General features: G+C 38.9%; 1 protein-coding gene across 4 annotated transcripts in view; it reads left to right on the top strand.

Moving 5' to 3' along the window:
- Positions 1-23,969, top strand: part of HAPLN1 (hyaluronan and proteoglycan link protein 1) — a 74,629-nt gene that overhangs the window by 20,429 nt on the left and 30,231 nt on the right. For 2 of the 4 annotated variants that reach the window (XM_040449333.1, XM_040449307.1), the window contains exon 2: positions 18,778-18,906. In XM_040449333.1, the coding sequence (XP_040305267.1) occupies positions 18,804-18,906 (103 nt within the window). In that variant the 5' untranslated portion in view covers positions 18,778-18,803. Of the gene's footprint in view, positions 1-8,377; positions 8,573-17,886; positions 18,151-18,777; positions 18,907-23,969 lie in introns of those variants that run through there. The other 2 variants (XM_040449326.1, XM_040449316.1) reach the window with 2 other exon arrangements.

Below are 23,969 nucleotides of genomic sequence, written 5' to 3' on the forward strand. Positions count from 1 at the left end.
CTCAATATTTTTTCATAAACCTTTTAGTCCCCATTTGCAGATGTTTCTCTCATGACCAAATAGTTAATGAGAATTCCAAGGCCTAAATGCTCTACTTTGAATTACGTCTTTCACTTTTCCCAAACTCAGATTCATCACACTACTAAAAACCTGTTTCTACATCTGTGACTTTGGCTTTTATGATCTCCTTGGGTGGCTCGTTTATTCCTGGCATTTCTAAACCTCAAATTATGAAGGAATTTTTCTGAAAAAAAAAGTATCAGATTCTTAACTATGAATGTCTTGGGCTTTTAAGGGCAAAAAGAAAAGACCAAGGTATTTTCAAAATGATTGTCCTTTGCATTATATCCAAGTAGATATGACCAAGGACTAGTGCCAGGAATGTGTTCCATGCAGTCTTTCTTCTCAAGTAAGCTGAAGATTGCTTCCTCAATTAGTTCAAACTTCTGGGTGGTCTCTTAACAAATAGTTCTTTGAAGAAAATAGTGAACAAATAATACTGCAAATGTAAAATAATATTAGTTATTTAACTTTGAAACTAAGGAAGGATGAATTTTAATGTTTTATGTTTATTAATATAGAATTTCCTATCTCCGACTTTTAAGAGGGAAAACTCTACGTAAATCCAGTGGAAGAAAAAAAGTTTAAAGATGCATATATATTTGGACTTAGAATTAACTGAGTGTAATTGTGTGTGTGTGTGTGTGTGTGTGTGTGTGTGTGTGTAAACTATTTGGTTTTATTATTTTTATGTGGAAATAGATGCCTACATGCATACTACATTCTATATTAAAATCAGCATACAATAAATTTAGAATATCTAAGGATATTTGGCAAATAAATAACTTCTTCCATTTCTGAGAAAAATTGTCCATTACTTGGCCTTAGTTTGCATATTTGATTCTACTTTCAAGTCTGAAGTCACCCCATGTGTTCTACAGATACCATCCACCCTCTGTCCCCCCCCCCCCCCATTACAGCCTGCCCTAGGCAAAACACTAAAGTAGTTGAAGTAGGTTTTTGTCAGCACTTCATTCTTCCAAAGTCTCCTTTTTCCTTTTTACACTTCTTGGCTGGCCAGTGAAAAATAAATTGTATTTCCGTTTTGAGGACATTTATTGCCCAAAAAATAACCATTTGGGCAGCTGTTCCCTCCAGAGAAACATAAGACAGGCTGACAATATTAGTAATCGTCACTACTCAAATACCCATAACTGTGGTTTTCATTACTACACTGGCTTTGTCTACCTAACAGTTTGACAATGAAAAGAGTCACCATTTAGGCTCAGAATATTCAGTTAGAGACTTGGCTAAATCCAGTGACGCCAAACCCTCCCCACCATCCACCCCAAACAGAAATGATGGCCAAATTAATTTTGTCATGAAAAAAGAAAATCTTATATAAATGGGGGCCTAATAATTAGAATGATTGGTTAATGGACTGAGAAAACTCCAATAAAGTAGACTTTATCTGTACCTGTTGTAGACTTTGCAAGTCCTCCAGGCAAGCTCATTTTAAATGGCATTTTTGTCTGTACCAACACAGTGTCTGTACTAAGAATTGTACATAAGCGTGAATAAGTTCCCCCATGGTGCTGATAGGCTTCATCTTCTATTGGCCAAATGGGCACCAGTGAGCAAATGAATATTGTCTGGCCTTCAGCTCAGTTTTCTTAGTTTAAGGCTTTATTCATAGAATTATTAGTAGCTATTTCTCATTGTACATAAGCAGAAAGTGACAGAAGTTTTCTGCCTCTGTCCACTATTGCCCTGAATGCATCATCTTACAGCGTTATTGTCTCCTCAGTCTATACTAATGTCTCCCATTTAAATAACATTTCCTCAATTATCCATTTTCCAAAATAAAAAAAAAAAAAAAAAAAAAGATTCAAACCTGCCCGCATTTGGCAAATACTATCCCAGGAAATTATCCACAATCGTGGGCGCCCACAAAAGAGGTCAACAACCATTTGCTTTTCATGTGCATTTAATTATTGGAGAGAATTTGATTTGCCAATTATGGTAGTATTTTAAAGCAACTTCATTTTACAATTAAGAATGAAGACTTCTTAAAGTGGGGACTATGCCAGTGATTTCATGCCAGATCCATTGTGGATATTGAAAAGTTTAACTGGTGAAGAGAACCAAATAAAGAATGGCAGGAACTATTCTGCTATATAGAGATAAACATAGCCTGTGCCTCAGAAAAGGCAGCTAAGGTGGATGGTGTGATTCAGTGGTCATTGGGATGACTTCCTGAGCAAAATATTTCTCCCACTGCCTAAAATGTTCACTATGGAAGATAAAAATCAAAGGCATTGCTCAAGAAGCAAGAGACCAACAGAAGACTAAAGGCACAGGAAATACTGGATTTAAGGGTAGAGAGGGTCAGAAAATAGCTATCACTTGGGTCAGGGATGGCAGGTCTGAGGAGAGAGCCTTGAAATGTAAATCCATGAATAGGTAAAATGTCTCAGACATCAGGGTATTCTAGAAAGAGGAAGAAGAAAGAAAAGAAACAAAGGAAAGAATTGAGGGATATGAGAACACATTTTCTTCATCCCATTTGGCTTATTTTGTGACTAGAAATTCTTGTCTATCCAGTATTTGTTTCTTAATGAAACCAAGGGGGTAAAAACAGCCTTTTGATGTGTCAGTTGAAGAGCAGTAATGGGGAATGTTCTTATAAATGCACTTCCATAATTTAGATATTGTAACACCAAAGAACAAAAATACAAAGTTAATCAATTCTCCTGATACTTTCTTTTTTTTTCATTATCCATATTAAAGAGTAGGATGTCCTAAAATATTCAAATTGACAGATAACTTACACAATAGTCTAAAGACATTCTTCCAGCCTGCATGCTGGAGATTCAAGCGCTGATAATACAGTAAGGGCAATGGAGTTACATTCTAGTTGGGGAAACTGAGCATCTAATCACATTAGTGTCACATCCAATGCAATCCAATGAGATTTCAAGAGGTCATTGCTGGTTTGGATTCCATAATGGTAAGATATTTGGGGCTATGGATTGCATTTTATATGCTTACTTCTAAAACATTGTTGAATAAATGCTTTGAATACTATGCCAGTGAGTAGACATTTATTCTGTCATTCTGCAGGAGACTAAACAGAAATTTATGCTTTTGCTGAACAGGATATTTTGCAAAGATGTGCCTAAAGTATCACTAAAAATGCAAATTTTGGGCAAGGTTCCTTAAATGAGGGGCAAGCCCTTCCTCTCAATGGGAGAAACAGCAGATGCATCCTTAGGCCATTCACTACATACTGAGAGAATATTTGCCAATTGTGCAGTTTTTAAAAAATTGATTTTGACTGGACTAGATCATTGAGGTTAATGATTCAGTGAGATCATTGTCTTTTCCTCTGTGTGTGTGTGTGTGTATGTGGGTGTGGGTGTGTTTTGCTTTTTAATAACTAGTTGCCCTTGTTATACCAGTTATGTTGAAGTCCTTTCAGTATTTTCAAGTACATTTCCTCTTTTGCATATATTTTAAAATACCTGTCACATTAACTATCTTAACTTACAAACAGCCAACTTAACCTATTAGCTTTTTTTTTTTTCTCTAATGGAATTTTTACAGAATGAAATTCTCCCCTTGAAAATCAGGAATGAAAAAACAAAAACAACAACACACCCTCCCAGATGTGGAGAAAATAAACCTTATCCTGCTTTGAACTTCCTGAAATTTAATTGACCTTCTTTTGTTTTGTGTCACTTTGCACCCCACCTGTTTTACTCTCCTCTCCCACCCTTTGGCCTGGCAGTGTAGATTCAAGGACTTTCCTGAGTTCACATGCTGAGTCTCTGAAATGGCTGGGATGGCGTGAGGGGTGGGGCCTGTGCCTGTGTTGGCACTGGATTTGCTGCACTACATTTTTAGTCAGCATCAGCAGAATGAAGAGGTGACATGGTTGCTTCAGAATTCATTGCTAGAAATTACCACCTGAGGTCCAACCACACTGAGCCTTTTTATTTCGTTGCTGCTCTTGCTATTGCCAACTCAGATGGGAATTAAAGTACGTGGCTTTCACTATCTTTGCCTCTCATATAAGCCAAGGGAGGGTTCTAGAAGCTGTGCAGGAAGAGACCAGCAGAGTTCAGAACCCCTCACTAAGGTGATTATATTGGACAGACTGGTCTTGTTCCCTATGCTACCTTTTCACCACTCATAACCTCTGCTTCTTTGTTTTCCTGGTCATGTCTTTCCCTTTTTAACACAGAGGTCAGATAATCATGCAAGGAGTTGGCCAGAGGGCATGATTCTTAAGTAAATTTAAATTAGCAGGTAGGAGGAAATGAGCTAGAAAATTTGGCCTCGGGGCGCCTGGGTGGCTCAGTCGGTTAGGGGTCCGACTTCGGCTCAGGTCATGATCTCGTGGTCTGTGAGTTTGAGCCCCGTGTCAGGCTCTGGGCTGATGGCTCAGAGCCTGGAGCCTGTTTCCGATTCTGTGTCTCCCTCTCTCTCTGCCCCTCCCCCGTTCATGCTCTGCCTCTTTCTGTCTCAAAAATAAATAAACGTTAAAAAAAAAAAAAAAAAAGAAAATTTGGCCTCAAGTCCTGTTCTTTCCTTTCCTGTTCTGCCCCCTATTTGACTGCATTTTACATCCCTAATTTTTGTCTGACTCTGCCTTCACTGGAGGTACAACTTCAGACAATCTCCAAAGTACCAGTGTGAAGAAATAAAATGGGAAATACTGACGAAATATTGGCTCACTCACACCAAGCTTTCAGAGGCTTATGCTATGTTTATTTTCCACCAGTGTGAGAATACTCTGTCAAGAAGATGGCTGAGGGATTGGTGAGAGAGGTAGAGGAGGTGGGCAGTTAGCAACGAGAGCCTGTGTAAATGCTTCAGTAACTTTTATGCTTTATGTTCTTCCACAAACGGACTACAAAAACTTGTGTGGACATACTTGAGAAAGGGCATGGGAAGACATAGGCCCTGGGCCAAAAGTGGTCTTTTATGTTAGATTATGTGCTTCAAATGAGCAGCAAACATGCAAGATATGCCCATGGCAGGTTGAGATTGAGGTAAGCGAGAAAGGATCGTAGCAACCCACACAAGCAATGGAGTAACTGAGTTACTCCGGTAACTAGTTAACTCTGGATCACCCTTACATCAGCTGTAAGTACTGAATAATTCATTCGTTATTATTCATGTACACTCAGAGGAAACTCACACGATGCTAGGAGTATCTTTATAAAATATCATAAAGTTCTGAAATCCAGTGTTTGTCCTCAGTGGGGCTTAAACTTCTGTAACATCAACATGGAATCACTTTGAGGTGGTTCATTAATCATTTGAAAATTTTATGATTGTTTCATGTGTATAAAATGTGATGATTGTTTCAATAGGCTAGTTGTGTGTATGTGTGCGTGTGTGTTAGGTCTCATATCAAGAAGGCTAAAACATATGGTTGTGTAGGTTGTGTACTGTACAACACTGGGGGTTGCCATCCATTCTGCAGTGCACAGTGCAACACCAATGCCCCCTGAACTCCCAGTGGGTCCCAGGGGATATCATGGTAGATAGTTTCTACCCTTCTGGAGCTTGCATTCCAGTAATTACGCACCCATGCAATGGCGTATATTCTGCTCTTGAATCCTACACAATATTCAGAGAACTACTTTCAAGTATGCGGCTTGACACTCTTTTGATATAACCCAGTATGAAAATGTATTAAATTTTTGGTGTGCTCTGTGACTACACTGATGTTGAACGTAGAGTAACATCTGGGTGAATCTGGCATTTCGGAACAGTAAGTGAAACCCAATACTAAAAGTTAGCCTAATAGGCTTTGAAATGTTTACATCATACTTTTGTAAAACACTAGAAATCTTTGGAAAGTGTGTTACGGATGCATCTTCCTTAGTCAATAGAACATGACACGTGTAAGAAAATCCCTGTTTGTGATGCGCTCTAGCAGTTATATTTTTAGGGTATTAATTTGAGATATGTAAAGATAAACTAAGCCACTTGAAGTGGTGGTGAAGATTTGGTTAGAAAACCGGGTGGCATCAAGAAAAATGCAAATTAGCGTGCCGTGCAAGGCCTTCTTGCCCGTGCCCTGGATGCCTGTCCAACCACGCTCCAGCTTATCCACATCGCTATTCTGATTATCCTACTCTGCAGTCACGCGGGGCCTCGTGCAACCGTTCAGCGCCCCAAGGCCTCTCCCAGCTCATTTCCTTTGTGCGTGCTATTCTGACAGACAGCAACATCCTCTGCCCCCTTCTCTATCTCCTTGTCTTGCAGATCCAGCTGTGCCATCATCCTCTTTGCGAAACCACCCCTGTCCCCTCCCAGGCTGGCTTAGGTGCCTGCCAAGGCTGCTGCGTCCTACAACTCCAGAGGGTTCCCATCCCATTGCATTCTGGGGAGCCCTTCCTCTTTCTCCAACAGCATCCCGAGTCGTCTCTATGCACTTAGCATTCTGCTCCGTGCTACTTCTTTGCAGCCTCCCTGAAGGGTGACTTTGGGATCTGAAGCCTTATATCTACTTGCCTGGCATAAAGTGGTGCTTAGTGGATAATTGCGTGAATTGTGGCTTCGTATGGCACAGTACATAATTTAGGGGCCCTTAAGCTATGTAAAGCTGGGTTTTCCCTCTCTGGATCTGCTCAGATTGTTCACTTAGCCTACCTGGTGGGTTTTTCTTGGTTGTGATTTCTGTACTTCAAGTCATTTCTCCCAGTTCCAGTGGCTGTTGCTGCCGGCCGCCTTTTTCAGGTGTCCATTAGCACTAAGGAGCACTGCTCCTTCTCTTCCAGGGGCTGGGTTTTTCCTCTCCTTCTCCTCCTCCTCCCCCCTCCTCTTTCTCTTCCTCCTCTTCCCCTTCTTCTCTCTCTCATCTCCCCAGTTCCCCATCCCCCTCTTGCTTCTCCTCTCTTCTTCTGTTCTCTTCTCTTCTCCTGTTCTTTTCGTAGGCTTCTCATTGGTAGGGGCTTTGGCACTTTAAACGACTGCTTACAAAAGCACACTTTTCTAGAACCCAATCTCTGAATCAGCCATGGACATTTTATTGCCCATGACATTTGTAGCTTTAGTGGTCCTCTCGGTATTTGCTCTGTAGCATGCACTACAAATTATTTTCAGGTGTGCAGTTATTACCAACATCTGAGCACAGTGACTGAGAGCTGTGTATGTGCTGTTTTTGGACAGCAGTTTCTTTTTTGAAGAGTTGTGCAAATGTTACCATTTCTCTTGCTTTCTAGGTACTGTGTATTCTCAGGATCACATTTCATCACCTAGGTATAAATACATCTGCATACGTGCTAAAGTTAACAAGGTAGAAGAGATTACTCATAGGTCCTTAGTACACAAATAATTCTCAACTGTCATTTGCTCAACATTGATGAGAATTTGGGACTTTTATGTTCGTGGAATGAATGCTGCTTCCTATGAAAATTATGGAAGAGTGAAAAACATAGTTTTTATAGTTGTTCCTTTCCTCTGAACTTTGGCAAAACCCACCCAGGAACAAAGGCACCTCTCCTAGGCTCTCACTTGCAGGGACTTGAGACCCTCCATTAACATTTACAAAGCCACGGTCACATTTGAAATGGAAAAGACCCTGAGAAACTTAGCATTGGTAACTCTAGTGGTGGGAATTTGGAGCCAGGTTGAAAGGAAGGGTCTGTGGAAGGGGTGGGGGTGGTAATTTTATGGTGTTCAAGGACACTGAAAACCTTTGAGATTCAGGTGTACATGTTTTCCTTACTTCTTGCGAGAATACAACTCACTTTTATGTTTTATACTCATAGATGATTATTTGGTTCTAAGTCAAAGGCAAGCCTAATACATACTACAAAAGTTTTAACTGATATTATTATTTATAAAAGAAAGTTATAAATTATGTAGATATCTTTAGAGTCTAGAGTAGTCAGTTCTAATGACTAAGTCAGTGCTTCAGCGCCTATAAAGAAGATTATTTAATGATTTTAGTTGCTTTCAGAATGAACAAATTCCTCAGCTAAAGAAGATGTAAATGAGGATAATTTTGTTTTAAAGGCTTAAAAAATACTTTCAAAGATTACTATAACTTAAAAACCTATCAAGATGAATTCTTAGGCTGTATCTTGCATCATAAAATCAATTTGGAAACTTAATTTAATGAGCTTAACTGTCGATATTTGCCAAGTTAATTGAAGAATATTGTATTCTCCCTTTTTGTGCAGTGTAGACACAGCCTTTTGGGCTGGAACAAGCTTTGTTACTCATAAGCCAATGAACTGAATTCTGATGAGAATTGTGCTTTGACGTAGGATGTGAACCAATACTAAACCTGCCTCAGGGTCTTGGAAGAGACCTTAAAAGTGGCAGCCAAAAGAGGTGGGGACTGCACCAAGCAAGAAGGAGACAGAAGTTTCTGCTGCAAACGATCATTAATGGATTTTTTTGTTTTTATCATGACTTAGTACAATCAGATACCTCAGTAAATCATCGATCATAAAGTTCTTCCTTGTATTTAGTAAAAAATCAGAATTGACATACATTTAAAATCTTTCTACACCTTCTCAGAGTCTGATCACCGTAAAAAATATATGTGAGTTGCCTGATTCTTGTTGTTTGTCAACTATTTTAGAATTAGATGTGGGATGCCGTAGTGAGTTTAGAGTTGGGTTTTGCATTGTGTAGAAAACTTGTGACTGTTACATCTGTGATGCCACCAAAGCTGTCTTGTAGATGATGTGCAGTTGTATTTTTAGATCCAGTGTTAATATAATGTTTAACTGAGAGATGTTGAAATTTTTGAGCTTTTAAAGAAATGCTAAGATTTTAAATGAAACGGAGTCCTAAAATATTGTTTTGCTACCTCAATTAGACATACTTTCAAAGATAGTTTAATTGAAAGTGATGTTATGATGAGTTTTTTACCCATATAAACCCTGCTTCTAAATATTTTATTTAAAAATTTTTCTTTCAAATTCTAAGGCCTGTGGACGTTTGCATCCAATTACTAGTATTCATAAGAGCTAGATTCTAAACTCGTTTTTATGTAACCTACACTTAAAAGCAGTTCTAACATTTCTCAATTTTATTCATATTTGCACATTAAAATATTAAAAAGGGAGTTACTTTCCATGGTTTTAAGATGATGTAAATGAGTAATAAAAAATGGAAGTGGTTTTATTTTATGTGCTATTGTCTGTTTTTGGGCTTGTTATTTGTTAGGACAAAATGAGGTAGCAATCTAAATTCTTAATCTTTTATATATATATTGATTCTTTTATAATGTTTTATAGCGTTTCTATGTCTACATTGTTGGTTAAAGGGCTCCTTTCAATCTCTTTTAAATGCTGTGTTTAATTAAGTTCTATTTGAATTGCCGTTCACTAGGGAATATGTCTACCTTTGTAGAGTTCTTAATTTAGTGCCAAATTCCTAGTTCCATGTTCAAAAATCATTTACTGTTACTGATAATGACAATAAGTCATTTGATTTTACACATTAAGAAAAAAATATTTTTGAAGCCTAATTTTCTATTACTCAACGTAAGTTGTTGATGCTACTGAGATTTTTGATCATGGAATCAAAGAGGAATGAATTATAAAATGAAGTCTTTCTTGCAGAAGTGTGCCTAGCAAGAATACTCTTTAGAGCATGCTTATTCACTCTACAGAGAAAGCTTTTTTTTTTCCCCCAGAACGATGCTAACATAGGTACATGCTTTAGTGTTTGGTTTTTGAAGAAATTACTCTAGGCTAGAAATGAAGAAAATTTTAGTGAAATTTTTATTTTAGTCAAAATTTAGCATGTGGACTTACTATTTCTGTAATATAATCACTATTATAATGTCAATATAATGCAGCATTTAGCCTAGTAAACAATAAAGAAACTATGAGATGGCCTGAGAAGTGGCAGCAACATTAATTTATATTCTAACAAATTGAATTATCTTTTAAGAATTGTTCATGATGTGATTTGATTTTTGACCATTTTCTTTATGTGTAATGACAGGAAATGAATATTTTCCTCTGTATTCCGTGAAGGATGCACTTTTAAGAACAAGCAATATAATATTCATATCAAATATGCTCTGATTTTTAATTTTTTTTTCAACATTTTTTATTTATTTTTGGGACAGAGAGAGACAGAGCATGAACGGGGGAGGGGCAGAGAGAGAGGGAGACACAGAATCGGAAACAGGCTCCAGGCTCCAAGCCATCAGCCCAGAGCCTGACGCGGGGCTCGAACCCACGGACCGCGAGATCGTGACCTGGCTGAAGTCAGACGCTTAACCGACTGCGCCACCCAGGCGCCCCTGATTTTTAATGTTCTATGGTAAAATTATGGTTTTCAGGGCAGCAAAAGTAGGATCCATTCACCAAAGATAAATAGAAGGGAAGATAAGAGATTTTCTTTTAGCATCGCCATCATCAAAATGTATTTTTGTTAATATGTAAACAATGTACTTATTGACTTCCTCTACTAAGAACTGTCAGGTTAAGAAACAAACTATTAATTACAGAAGACATGTTCCTGCCTGAACCTGAAAACTTAGAAACCTCATGTAAAGGAAAGCTTTTGAGTAGACAGTGAGAACACCTGCAGATAGTATGTAGCCAGAGCTGGCAAAAATACACTAAAGCTACTGTGCAATTTCTTCTACACTCTAGGGCTTTGAAACCATAAGTCTTCTTGTCCACCTATCATACCATTTTTTTTTCTCCAACAAACTGTGAATTATATGCTAACAGTAGAACCAGAATATTGGAATATATTGACAGCATGTCTGTGATTTCCTTTGAATGACCAGAAAGGAGGGTCTTACTGACTGTCCATATAAATGTGCAGAGAAACACATTTTTAAGTATGTAATTTCAGAATGAATAGGTGTGTCTGTGTCCACATGCCATCCCACCCATATGATGTGGCTACACATGCAAAAGTCACTAAGAGCATATGATCACGAGAAAGTCATCTTTTACTAAAGTTACAATGTACATTCTTTCCTTGCTGTCACGTGAGTGAATTTTGACAACTACCTGTCGTGTGGTGTTAACCCACTTCGAGAGATTCTTGGGTGAAGAGGACACACTACAACATTGGAGAGCCATAGTTTACTCTGCTTACTCTTTTCATAGAAGAAAAATGAGTCCAATAAGATGTAAAATAAATATAAAATACTATATTATATCTATAAATCCATCTCCAACCTCAATATGAGCTGGGATAGATAACACAATTCCAAAGGAAGGTATTGCATGCCAATAAACTTTGAATGACATGTTTGGAACTTTTAAGTATTACTTTCAGTTTAGGGTTTTACATAGTTTATGACCTAGACATATCAGAATCCTGCTACATGTGCTTCATTCATTTATTCATCCAGCAATGCCAGACTGTTACTCAGAAACAAGTTCTTAAACTTATTAATATGTGTATGCACTGCTTCCTCCACACCCCCTAGACATTCAATAAAAGCTTGCAGAATTGAACACTATAAACATCAAATACAGTTCCTACTTTTATTCATGCACGCCTTGTTTCAATTTATTTGGGAAAACCTATCAGCAAACAAAACCACCGTAGAACTCTTTCATAAAAATGGTTTGGGGGAAGTCTAACTCTTAGCTCAAGAATTATTTAAAGCAGTTTCGGGTGGGTCAATGAACAGCTTGAGCAAATGCACTTTGATTAAGTGAAGGGATGCTGAGTTTGTCCCAAACTCCATCAATATTCTCTCAGAGAGAGCTGGCAAAGAATAACCAGCCAAAAGCAGTAAGTGAATTGAATTGGCTATTTAAACAAGTATTATTGATATCATCCCTTTAAAAATCCATGAATTTGTTTGCTGAGGAGGACAGTCCTAAAATGCAATATAAGTAGATTGGAGGAGGGCCTGATCTCTCCAGTAGGAAAAAAAATTACATAAAAACAATAATAAAATTGTGTATAAAGCATTGACATTTGTCATCAGCTTTTCCAATTGATGGATAAAAAACTTGACCCCTTCAAAGCAGCTGCATGACTTCTCTCAGGGTCACATAACTAGATAGTGGCAGAGCAAGGAATGAAACTAAATTCTGCCTTCCCTTTTTTACCCTTCTACCCTATCTCCCCATCTGCCTAGAAGAGCTCCAATTTACACGCTACTGTTTTCCATGTAATTATAGTTTTCCTGTACATTCTATGCCCTGGTTTGTATGATAAATCAGATGATTGTGTCAAATATCGAATAATATGATAAATATAATAAAATAGAGGAAGAAGAGAAGAGTGGAGAGGTTGGGTAAGATTTATATTCAATGAGTGGAGAAATAGAAGTAGAGAGGAAAAACAAGAAGAGATAAAACAATGATGGAAAATGTAGAGAAAAATTGGAAATAAAGTAGGTGATTTCAAACTACAGAGGAAGAAAAAGAAGTAACTAATACATTTTAAGACGCAAGTTATTCTGAGAGTCATGAGGATCCTAGGAAGCAACAGACTGACCACGACCAGATTAGAAAGTGACCATGGCTGGCCGTCTAATTCAGGGCATCATAAATGCTCTTTAGCTTCTCCAACAGCTTGTGTTTTCATACAACAATGCAAGATGACAGGCGAAAATGCCACGTTCACTTGAAGTTTATATAGACTCACTCCCTGAGGGGAGTTGTATCATTGAACAAAGATTTCTTTTTTTTTTTCAATTATGGCTTTTCTCTTGAGCAATGGGTATATTCCAAGCAGTTCTGCATTCTACTACCCCCATGTGTGCAATAAATCTCAGGGCTTAGGTAAAAACCCAAGTGTCCCTCTGCACACTGAACAATTCGAATGCATCATTAGGGTCAATTCCTTAGCCATCATTTGGGTCAAAGGTCTGACTACTGGATTGCACCTATGTGTAGAGTCAAAACAGAAAACAAGGGCGCCTGGGTGGCTCAGTCGGTTAGGCATCTGACTTCAGCTCAGGTCATGATCTCACGGTTTTGTGAGTTTGAGCCCTGTGTCAGGCTCTGTGCTGACAGCTCAGAGCCTGGGGCCTGTTTCACACCCTCTCTCTCTCTCTCTCTCTGCCCCTCTCCCACTCATACTCTGTGTCTCTCTGTCTGTCAAAAATAAATAAACATTAAAAAAAATTTTTTAAAGCAGAAAACAAGGCCAACCAACAACAGTAAAACAACAGAGAAACTGACATAAGGTTATTCTTTTTTTAAAAAAAAATTGCTCAACACACAAAAAATATACAATTTGAGAAGTCTACAACTCTTAATTCCATGAAATAAAGACCATTCTAATAGCAAAAGGGTAAAAGAAAAAAAAAAGGTTACTTCAAAAAAGAACTAATTTTTTAATGGATTAACGTTACCTAATGAAAAATTACACTTTTGGAGTACCTTCTCTTTCGTTTTTCTTTTTTTTTTTTTTTCATTGACCAAGTTTTACCACTGACCAAGTTTGAAGAAACACTGATCATAAACCCTCTTCTGCCTGTAACTAGATCAGACTTAAAAGATACCGAAGAGGAAAAGATTCCATCTATTTTGAAGTAATTCTGTCAAAGGAGATTCTTAGTCAATCTTTAGCAACCTTTGTATTGATTCTTGTAACTTCTAAACTAAGTTTCAAGTACTAAACTGAAACCTGGTTTACTTCATTAAGTTCTCAGTGGAGAAGAAGTAACTTTTACCATTCTCTATATAATAATAAGTGTAACTCTTTACACAGTATTAAACTCTCCTCAGTCTCAGCTGCTTTAGTCCTCAAAGCTGTTTCTCCCAGATTCAATTTTCCATTCATTCTTCCTCTTGGCACAGGGAGGTTCTGGGTGCTGGGTGTGCAGTGAGAAAAGCATTCATACTGTGCACTCAAACATGTCTTGTGCAAACAGGGCTGTGATTAAGTGCTACTCCTATAACCCAGTGAGAAAGGGATGAAAGACAGCATTCCAACCTGTGTGAACTGTAAGAGATCTGGGAGACCTGACTGGGAGAGTTGAAGGCATTTCTCAAGGCACAAAGGACAGACGCCATGAGTGGCGCTGGAGAGCGCAAGCCAGAGCTCAGGGGGTCAGACTGCCCAGATCCCCAGTTTCTCGTTTTATGTGCTTGGGACTCCACCACTCCGACTCTGGTTCTGTAACTGTAAAATGTGTATAATAACACAATTCTTCAATTGCATTGTTTTGAGAAATAATAATTAAATGGGTTCAGGAAATGTGTGGCATAGGCCTCTCGGCACAGAAAACAGCACCCATGCCTTCCATTGGGTTTTATTAACCTACTATCTCATACAGTAATTTTATTTTTTGTTATTTTCTTAAACTGAAGTAGAGTTGACACACAGTGTTACATTAGCTTCCGATGTACAAGAGTGATTTGACAAGCCTATACCTTACCTTGTGTCACAGTGTAGCTACCATCGTAACACAAATTTTAGCAGTGTTTAACAAATAGCAATTGGCGGGCGCTTGGGTGGCTCAGTCGGTTAAGCGTCCGACTTCAGCTCAGGTCACGATCTCGTGGTCTGTGAGTTCGAGCCCTGCTTCAGGCTCTCTGCTGACAGCTCAGAGCCTGGAGCCTGTTTCCAATTCTGTGTCTCCTTCTCTCTCTGACCCTCCCCCGTTCATGCTCTGTCTCTCTCTGTCTCAAAAATAAAAAAATAAAAAAAAAGAAATAGCAATTGGCCACTTCGCTATTAGACTACTGGTATTGGTATATCTATACTTGTATCAAACTACTAGACTTCTATGTTGACCACACTATCTTGCTTCCGAATAGTGGTTTAATTATCACCAAAGCAGCACTGGAAAATTACAGCCCTATCCTATGTCTTTGACCAAGAACACAGGCATTTCTGTTTGAACCCATCTTGAAGCTGGCTGCAGCATCAGGCAGCCAGGCTTGGTCGGCTATAAAAAGAGACGTCAATGGTGTGAGCTGCAGGTGAACTGAGTGCTAATTCAAGGTTGGTAAATAGGTGGTGGTATAAAGGTCCCCTAGATTTCCTAAATTTTACTCATATCAAAAACTGAAACTTTTTACCTAACACACCTGGATATTCAGAGAAAATGTTACAAAATGCAAATAAGCAGGATTCAATTCATTTCCTCACATGGCCACCTGCTACCTCCGAGGCATCCTTCTCCACTGAGCACCAGCACGCAGGCCTCTGGCACAGCCCTGGTGCTCTAGGACCGCACCCTAGGACCTCACGTCGCAGTGCAGTTGGCTTCGACACCTAAACACTGTGGCCCTAAAGTTCGTTCTAGGGGAGCTTAGCATGTCATAGTCCCACGCTATCCTGCCTGGAGTGCGTTAACGCCAGTGAGGGTGCTTGAAAGTGTGCACCGACCCACACCTGTATTTGAATCACAAATCACTGAAGATGTGCCATATCCTTGTTAAAATGAAGATGGTGTGTATGTCAGTGTGTGTGTGTGTGTGTGTGTGTGTGTACACACGTGAGCACCAAGGCAATGTTTGTGGCCCTAGGTTGGTATCACAAGTGAGGCAGGGCACAGTCATATTACAAAACTGCCATCTGACTTCTCATCTATAAGCTGTAGGAAAAAAAAGTTTATATTCACATATAACACAAATTAAGGTTTTAAGAGCTTGGTAGGTTCAAGTTAAAGAGGCTAAATAAAAAAGGCAATAAAACAAATAACAAGTTTCACTTTCAGAGCAACAAGCGTAGCTCAGGGTAGGGGTTGCTTTTGCTTGAAAGCAAATACAACTTACTAGATGTGTGACCTTCAGCAAGGTAACTGTCCGTGTCAGGAAAAATGGAAATTTTGGTCTCACGGTCTCAAGGCATTGTAGGTATCGTGCTTAGCATAGCACTTGGCAAATAGTAGACATTCAATTAAAAGAAACTGCTGTTGTTATTATTATTATTGTTATTATTATTTATACCCCTCACCCCACCTGGGATGTTTGCATTTTAAAATTGAGCTGTTGGACAATGAATATGTTAATTCAATGGAAAGAACCTCCAGTGATACAATTTCTAATTCTCTGGTATGGAATAAAAGGAGATGCACAAATTTGTGTGGAATATGCTTTAAGTAGAAGTGAATAAAAATGAGGATGACTGTAGGTCTAGGATGTACAACTGTAACAGTGTGCATGTGTATGTGTGTGTGTTTGTGTGCATAAATTTTGCTGTAAATGACCACGCAAATGTGGAAATTAACATAGCAAATTCTCTGCTTCTGCTCATCTGATCCCTCACTTAGAATTTTTCCGCTCTTTAAGTGATGAAATTATATATGCTTTCCTCCCACTCCCTCTTCAACATTTCCCTCTCCTTTAAAAAAAAAACTTTTTAGGGGCGCCTGGGTGGCGCAGTCGGTTAAGCGTCCGACTTCAGCCAGGTCACGATCTCGCGGTCCGTGGGTTCGAGCCCCGCGTCAGGCTCTGGGCTGATGGCTCAGAGCCTGGAGCCTGTTTCCGATTCTGTGTCTCCCTCTCTCTCTGCCCCTCGCCCGTTCATGCTCTGTCTCTCTCTGTCCCAAAAATAAATAAACATTGAAAAAAAAAATTTTTTTTTTAAATAAAAAAAAACTTTTTAAATGTTTGTTTATTTTTGAAGGAGAGAGACAGAGTGTGAGTGGGGGGAGGGGCAGAGAGAGAGGGAGACACAGCATGTGAAGCAGGCTCCAGGCTCTGAGCTGTCAGCACAGAGCCTAACACGGGCTCAAACTCTCCAACCTTGAGATCATGACCTGAACCAAAGTCGATGCTTAACCACCTGAGCCACCCAGGTGGCCCCACATTTCCCTCTCCTTTGATTCCTGTAGCAGGGAGAGAGCCCATGATACCTCTTGTGTTGGTTTTCCCACTGTCTTATGCTTGAATATGGAATTGTCCCCATTATATTCCAAATTTGAAAAGATCACTTTTATTATGTGTATTCACCCAAAGTACAGTTGTGGGCTGAAAAGAGGTAATATTTGTTAATAATATTCCTATGGACAAAAGTCAGTATCTTCAAAAACGTAATCATTTCTGGGGCATCTGGGTGGCTCAGTTGGTTAAGTGTCCGACTTTGGCTCAGGTCATGATCTCACAGTTAATGGGTTCGTGCCCCACATTGGGCTCTGTGCCGACAGCTCAGAGCCTGGAGCCTGCTTCGGATTCTGTCTCCCTCTTTCTCTACCCCTGCCCCACGCATGCTCTGTGTGTGTCTCGCTCTCTCAAAAATTAATATTTTTAAAATTAAAAAAACAACAACAAGCATTTCCAAAAAACCCTCAGAGACACAGTCAAGTGAACTTCAGAAAATTAGATGAGCAAATCAAATAACATTTTAAAAGTGACACCCTCAGTGTCCTGGAAAAGTAAGTTTCTTCATTTGCTCACCCACTGTCTTCTTTCTGTGTCATAAGGAAGAGAAAGAAAAGGGTTCAAGCTAACATGAAAGACTGAAGCCACAGGCACCACAGCAATGCCCGGTGTTAGGAGAACGCAAAGAGGGATTTCTGTCCCAGGAGAGACGGGGACGCCTGTGTCTCATGTGTCATCAGGCTCTGGAGTCAAGGCAGGCCTGCAAGGACCTCCAGGAACAGACTCAGCGCTCTGTAATGAGTATTCCAGGGAGTCAGGCTTTCCTGGAAGAAACAAATTAGTGTGAGAAGCCAGTACTGTGCAATTTCAGTTTTAAAAATAGCCAAGTGTTGTTAAGGCTGCGATGTGCATGGGAAAAAAAAGAAAGCCCTTGTTAATATCTGCCTCGGCTTTCACATGGAAACAGAGGAGCTACACTCAAATTCTTCCCTGGCAGCTATTGCCAAGGTCATAAGGTTTGTATCACTTGGAGTCACTTTTTGGCCCTTCCAATGACAACGTTTGGGGGCATTGTGTCCCCTTTGATCAAATTGGTCTCGCAGTAAAGAACAGCCAAGTGAGGGCTCTGCCTCTTTCACTTAGGACCAGGGCTGTGCTTAGCTGTCGTCTCAGCCCTTCATTTGCATAACTGCCCTGGGAGGCTGGCAGGGACGCTCCCTGCAGCCGTGCCTCTGCTGACTGCAGAGACCCCACCTGGCACTCTAAGTTGGTGCGTCAGCATTTTAGGGAGGAATGAATGAAAAATCAATCAGGATGACTGCAGTGGTACCATGCACAACTCTAACCTAGTTTGTCCATAATCTTCAACTCTTCACCATCGACCCAAGCAGTGTTTAAGATGGTAAGTGAATCTGTAATAAATGTGCTGCTTTTACTTAATCAGGGATTTTTGTTTGTTTGTTTCTTCTTCTTCTTCTTCTTCTTCTTCTTCTTCTTCTTCTTTAGAACAAGCAAATCCAACTTGCTTAGTAATCCACATGTAAAATGAATGACGATGTCAAGTTTCATGCAAATATTTTTCATTTGCTCCGGTTTAAGATTCAGTTCCTAATTAGACCCGGTGATACTCACGTGCAGGGCAGCTATGTCAGATGGTGGTTTTGTTAAGTAATACTTCAAATTCAGAGATCAAAATAATTTTTAAAGTCTTTTTATATCCTTGCCATATCTTTTTGTAACTAACTGTAACTCTCTATATCAAAACAATACTGATTTACATCTCTAGATTTACAATTCTGCAAAGATAGAGTTAAACACTATTTGGACTCTGGCTGCATAAGGGAAACTGGAATTGTTCAAAGCTGCAGTCTTCAGCTCCCAAAGACAGCTACAGTAACTTTCTGAACAGATTGGGTTAAATATTTTTACAGACCCATTCTATGATGATAAGGCGGTAATAAGTTGTGCAGTGCAACACTCCAAAGGGTTCCAAATCTCACAAGCCTTTTTGTATGTGATGCTCTCACAGTGAAGAAGATTCTTTGAGTTATAAAGATGATGAAGAGTCTACTTCTCCTGGTGCTGATTTCAATCTGCTGGGCCGATCATCATTCAGACAACTATACTCTAGATCATGACAGAGTTATTCACATCCAAGGTAAGAAAACGCAGGTTCTCATGAAAGTCAAATTAATTTCAAGTTACTTGGAGTTGGGGTGCTTGGTTGGTGTTTTTTAATTTTAGCTCTGCTGCATTGGCTTTTTCTTTTCCTTTCTGTTAATTGGTGAACATGCTTTTCTGGTTTTTGAATGCTATTGCATTACAGTAAAGAATTGAGGACAATTAAAGCAGAATGGCTTAGGAATGTCCAACCGCAAGGGGCTGATGCAATTTGTTCAGGGCTTTTTACTACGGTTGGTGTCTTCCAAGTAGAATGAAGGGCATAAAGTTTATTTAAATGTAAGCGAAAGGAGGGAGAAATAGGAAGTAAAACTCACGATGGAAAGTCATTCTGTTCGAGTAATCATTAAGAAAAACCATGTGAAAATGAAAGTGGGACAAGCTAAGGTTCAGGAAAGAGTAACTCACTTTACGACAATCTCCTCTGGCAAAGCTTTAGTTCCCATAGACCAATGTGTTGCTCCTGCATGTTTTGCAGCTCAGCTGAATCCTAAGCTTGAGAGCTGTAGCAGGATTTAAGGCTGCAGTAGAATGCAGCTGTTTCCTCAGTCCCAGCTTCAGACGAGGGACATCCTGCACTAAGAAAGCCGACAGACTTATGCAATAAGAAAAAGATAGTTTGCAGCTTCTCTCTTTGCCCTTGTAGGCTGAATAATTAAAATAAGAATTATAGACTTTAACAGTTCAAACACACGAAGATATTAATTTTAGATGAGCTCGGTTTGAGGACCAGAGGTATTGTAAGTTTGCTAAGAGACATAAAACATTAAGTTACATCTTCAAGGTCAAAAGCATAGCCTCCAAAAACCGCATCCACTGTTGGAAAGTATGGTTGGTGAAGGTCAAATGCTAGTCTGGCTAGAAGTATTTTCCTGTATTATATTATGACTACACAAATCGAATTCTGAATTTGATGACGTCTAGCTATTTTAGACATGTCTCTTTCAGTTCTCTTTGCTTCCCGCAGCTTTAAGTTTTCCAATGCTGGACCATGAAAAGGAATTATATAATCATAAATTTTACTATGCAAGCTGCTGACTCAGCTGTTCCCTTGAATGTGTATAGTAGAATCCAGGCTGTCTCCCAAAGACTATACGGTATTTACACATAGAGATTTTCTAATGAGGGATAACATCCTTTAACATCTAATCACAGAATTAAATGCAGCCAAAATAGGAATACCTAGTCATTAACAATAGCAGTTTGAAGCGCTCTATAAAATAAATTCTAGCTGTGGTTTCAAGTAATTATTAAATTCCTGTGACATTATGAACTATGTACAAACCATTTAGTCTAAAGTGCACCCAGAGTATGCAAATATTATTTTTAAAACGTGTTAACATGTTAAAAATTACTCTGGGGAGTCTCTAAGACTCAAGTTATCTCAGCAAGGAAAACTTGGTTTGCTCCTGCCTTTCCAACCCATATATTCTGCTGAAATTTAGTGCAAAGGAATTTCTTACACAGGGATCAGAATTATCCAGATCATTTGCATACACTACCCAACTTTTTAAAGTGACCTGGTAGTCCACCTCATTTTAATTGTAAATTCCTATTCTTAGAAAGTTACTCACAGCTTTCAAGTAATAACACTCATAGGCCTATACTTTGCTTGTGGAAGTTGTTACTGAAAGGTGATTTGGGACAGTATTCTGATGCTAGGTCCGTAAGTCAGAATTTATTTTAAAATTGCTCTAAATATTCATCATCTTTACTTTTGTTTAATAAAAAGTTTCTTTTTCCTTTATGATTGTACTCAGATGGAACTTTCATATTCTTCAATCCTTCAGAGAAACACCTCCAGTGGTCTGCCACAATTTCCGTTGTCTTTTACAATACAAAAGTAAAGCAGACAGCAAAGTAGATAATCACTGAAGTAGGCAACCTTCATTATTTGCTGAAATACTACATTATTTTCTCACATTTGGAACTGTTATTAATCAAACTTGGCCCAGAAAGGATTCAAGGGAGCTGAAATCCTTGTGAATTTTCTATGAATTTTGCAGTCAGATGATTAAATTAGGAATCTAAATCTCAGATTCCTGAACTGGACTGAAGAGCAGTATATGCTTCTCTCAGGGATAGAAAATTGCTCAAGATTCATGTTACTGCAAAAATACTTCTTCTATCTCCCATTTTTCATTAAATATCGATTTTTGTATTCTAAGTTCTCCAGGCCTAAGTAACACCCAGAGGAATAATGCTCATCACCCTCAAATTCTCCTTGGCTACAATGGTAAAGATGTTCAACACTTTAATACATCCTTGAATCTCATGCATAAGAGTTACCTAATTAATTTTCTGAAGGCTTCCTGCCAATTTTGTTTTAGAAAGTTCTATGGAGATATAGGCACAAAAAAACTTAATCTGGGTTTTTTTAAAAAAAGTCAAATTACCAGGAAAAAAAAAAAAAAAAAACAGCAAGGGTAGGTCCCTGTGCAAAGTGTTTCTAGTGAAAAGAATTTTCTGGTGATGAAAAGTCTCCCAGATTCCCATGGGGGGGAACAAAGCTTTAAATACAATTGCACGCATACTAATTTATTCTTTTTTTTCCCCTTGAATCAATTTGGTTACACAAGAAAGCAAATGTCACTTGTCCATAAAATCTGCTAAAAATGAGCAGTCAAGATATTACATTGGCTGTCATACACTGCTCTCAATATAGGAGAGGGCCATTTCCTCAAGTACTTGTACAGGAAGAGACAGTTCTCGTTAATGCCTTCTCCATAACCCTCTCAAATAATGGATTATATTCCTCATTTCATAATGTGCCTAGTCAAACAACTTCCAAATCCTTTGAAACTTGAGATCTTTGGGAAGGATTTTGTATGGAAATCCAAAATACACAGAAGCATAATTTTTTAAATATTTGGATCAGGACCAAAAACTCTTTGTGTAGACTTTCAATGACTAGTAGAAGTTCAGAGATGATGAATATGCTTTTTAAAGTCCAAGTCTTAAGACAGAAGAGAAATGTTGTGGTCCTTTTCCCATTGACCAATGTGAAAAGCAAAGCAGGTACAGTTATCCTGAACATGTAACTGTTTGACCTTATCCAGGTCAGAGAGCCAGCACTTCCTGCCTCTGGTGTTCAAGAGAAGGTCTTCTGACGGCAAATTCAAGAGTTTTACCCATTATGCCACTTACTGGCTTTAGCGCTTGGACAATTGATCTCTTCCAGTCTCAGTTATCACATCTAGGAAACTGGGCATAATCACTGATTCCAAAAAGTTTTGTGAGAATTAAATTAGGTAATACATGGAAAAGTGCTTAGTACTGAACCTGGCACACAATAAGCTCCCGTTAGATAATAGTTGTTGTCGTTGTGGTTATTACTTCCTAACCATCATGGAAAACTGGTTTTTATGGGTGGAGGGGATGGGCTAAATGGGTGATGGGGATTAAGGAAGGCACTTGTGATGAACATAAGGTGTTGTATGGAAGTGTTGAATCATTAAATTCTATATCTGAAACTAATATTGCACTGTATGATAATTAGTTGGAATTTAAATAAAAAGTTGAGGGCCGCCTGGATGGCTCACTCAGTTAAGCGCCTGACTTCAGCTCATGCCATGATCTTGCGGTTCATGAGTGTGAGCCCCGCATCAGGCTCTGTGCTGACAGCTCAGAGCCTGGAGCCTGCTTTGAATTCTGTGTCTCCCTGTCTCTGTCCTTCCCCAGCTTGTGCTCTGTCTCTCACTGTCTCTCAAAAATAAACAAACATTTAAAATAAATAAATAAATAAATAAATAAACAAATAAATAAGTAGTTGTGAAAAAAATAATAAAAATAATAACAGCAGCAGCAGCAACAACAACAACAACAAAACCCTGACTTTTAAATAGAAAAAGGAGCACAAATACCAGTGGAAAACCAGTGGTTATCTTTTCAAATTCATTTGTTAACAGAACCATATCATTACCTTAGCTCTAAGGGAGTAAACATTTTTTAAGTTGCCTCTTTGTCCTCCTTAATTTCACAATTTAAGATTTGTTGGGGTGCCTGGGTGGCACAGTCAGTTGAGCGTCCGACTTCAGCCAGGTCACGATCTCGCGGTCCGTGAGTTCGAGCCCCGCGTCGGGCTCTGGGCTGATGGCTCAGAGCCTGGAGCCTGTTTCCGATTCTGTGTCTCCCTCTCTCTCTGCCCCTCCCCCGTTCATGCTCTGTCTCTGTCCCAAAAATAAATAAATGTTGAAAAAAAATTAAAAAAAAAAAAGATTTGTTCAACATCGTTAAACATCATCTTATAATTTTTACTTTCCTATGGAAACTGAAGCTTTCCAAACATAAGTAATATTTCCCTTAACATACTTATTAGGTAAACACAGATAAGCTACTTTAAATTTTTTGAAAGAATATTAAAAGGAAAAGATAATGTGTACCAGGAACCCTTGACAGAAATGGACATTCCCACTCATTGTGGTTGGTCCTTCCATTCGCTGTGTGTCCCAAACGACTCCTCTGTTCCAGTTTAATGTGCGTTCCTTTTTGCTAACTAACGTGCCTCCCTTGCCTCATCAGACCGTGAGCTTTGTAATGCCCCAACTGTATAGTAGTGCTTGGCACATAGTAGGTGCTTAACATACGTTTGTTGAAAAACGAGTGAGTGTAATGAGATACTTCCAAATTATTGCTATCGTAATGAACATTTAAGTCCTGTGTCATTCACAGCATTTAGCATATGTGACACTTTACACTATAGGATTGCTTCCATTCTATAATGTTGGCATAAGTTAAATCATAGTTTATAGAATTTGAGAATTCAAAAGAACTAGTGTAGATCATCTAGACCAATAGCCCATTGTACAAATGAGGAAATCAAGACTCACAGCCTTTACTTGCTTGTCCCAGGTTGCATGGCTGATGAGGGAATTGACTCTCAGCTAATGCCCTCCCTTTCTTCAAATCTGGGCTCATTTCTCACTTTCTTAATGAAATTTCTCTCTCAGCAGCATTCTGCCCCTCCTCGGACACCCCGATCTCTCTCACACCTTCTCTTCCTTTTCTCTGTAGCGCTGATTATCTACCCTACTTATTGTT

This window comes from Herpailurus yagouaroundi, unplaced genomic scaffold, assembly GCF_014898765.1.
Source record: "Herpailurus yagouaroundi ecotype Mexico unplaced genomic scaffold, PumYag 29, whole genome shotgun sequence".
NCBI lineage: Eukaryota > Metazoa > Chordata > Mammalia > Carnivora > Felidae > Herpailurus > Herpailurus yagouaroundi.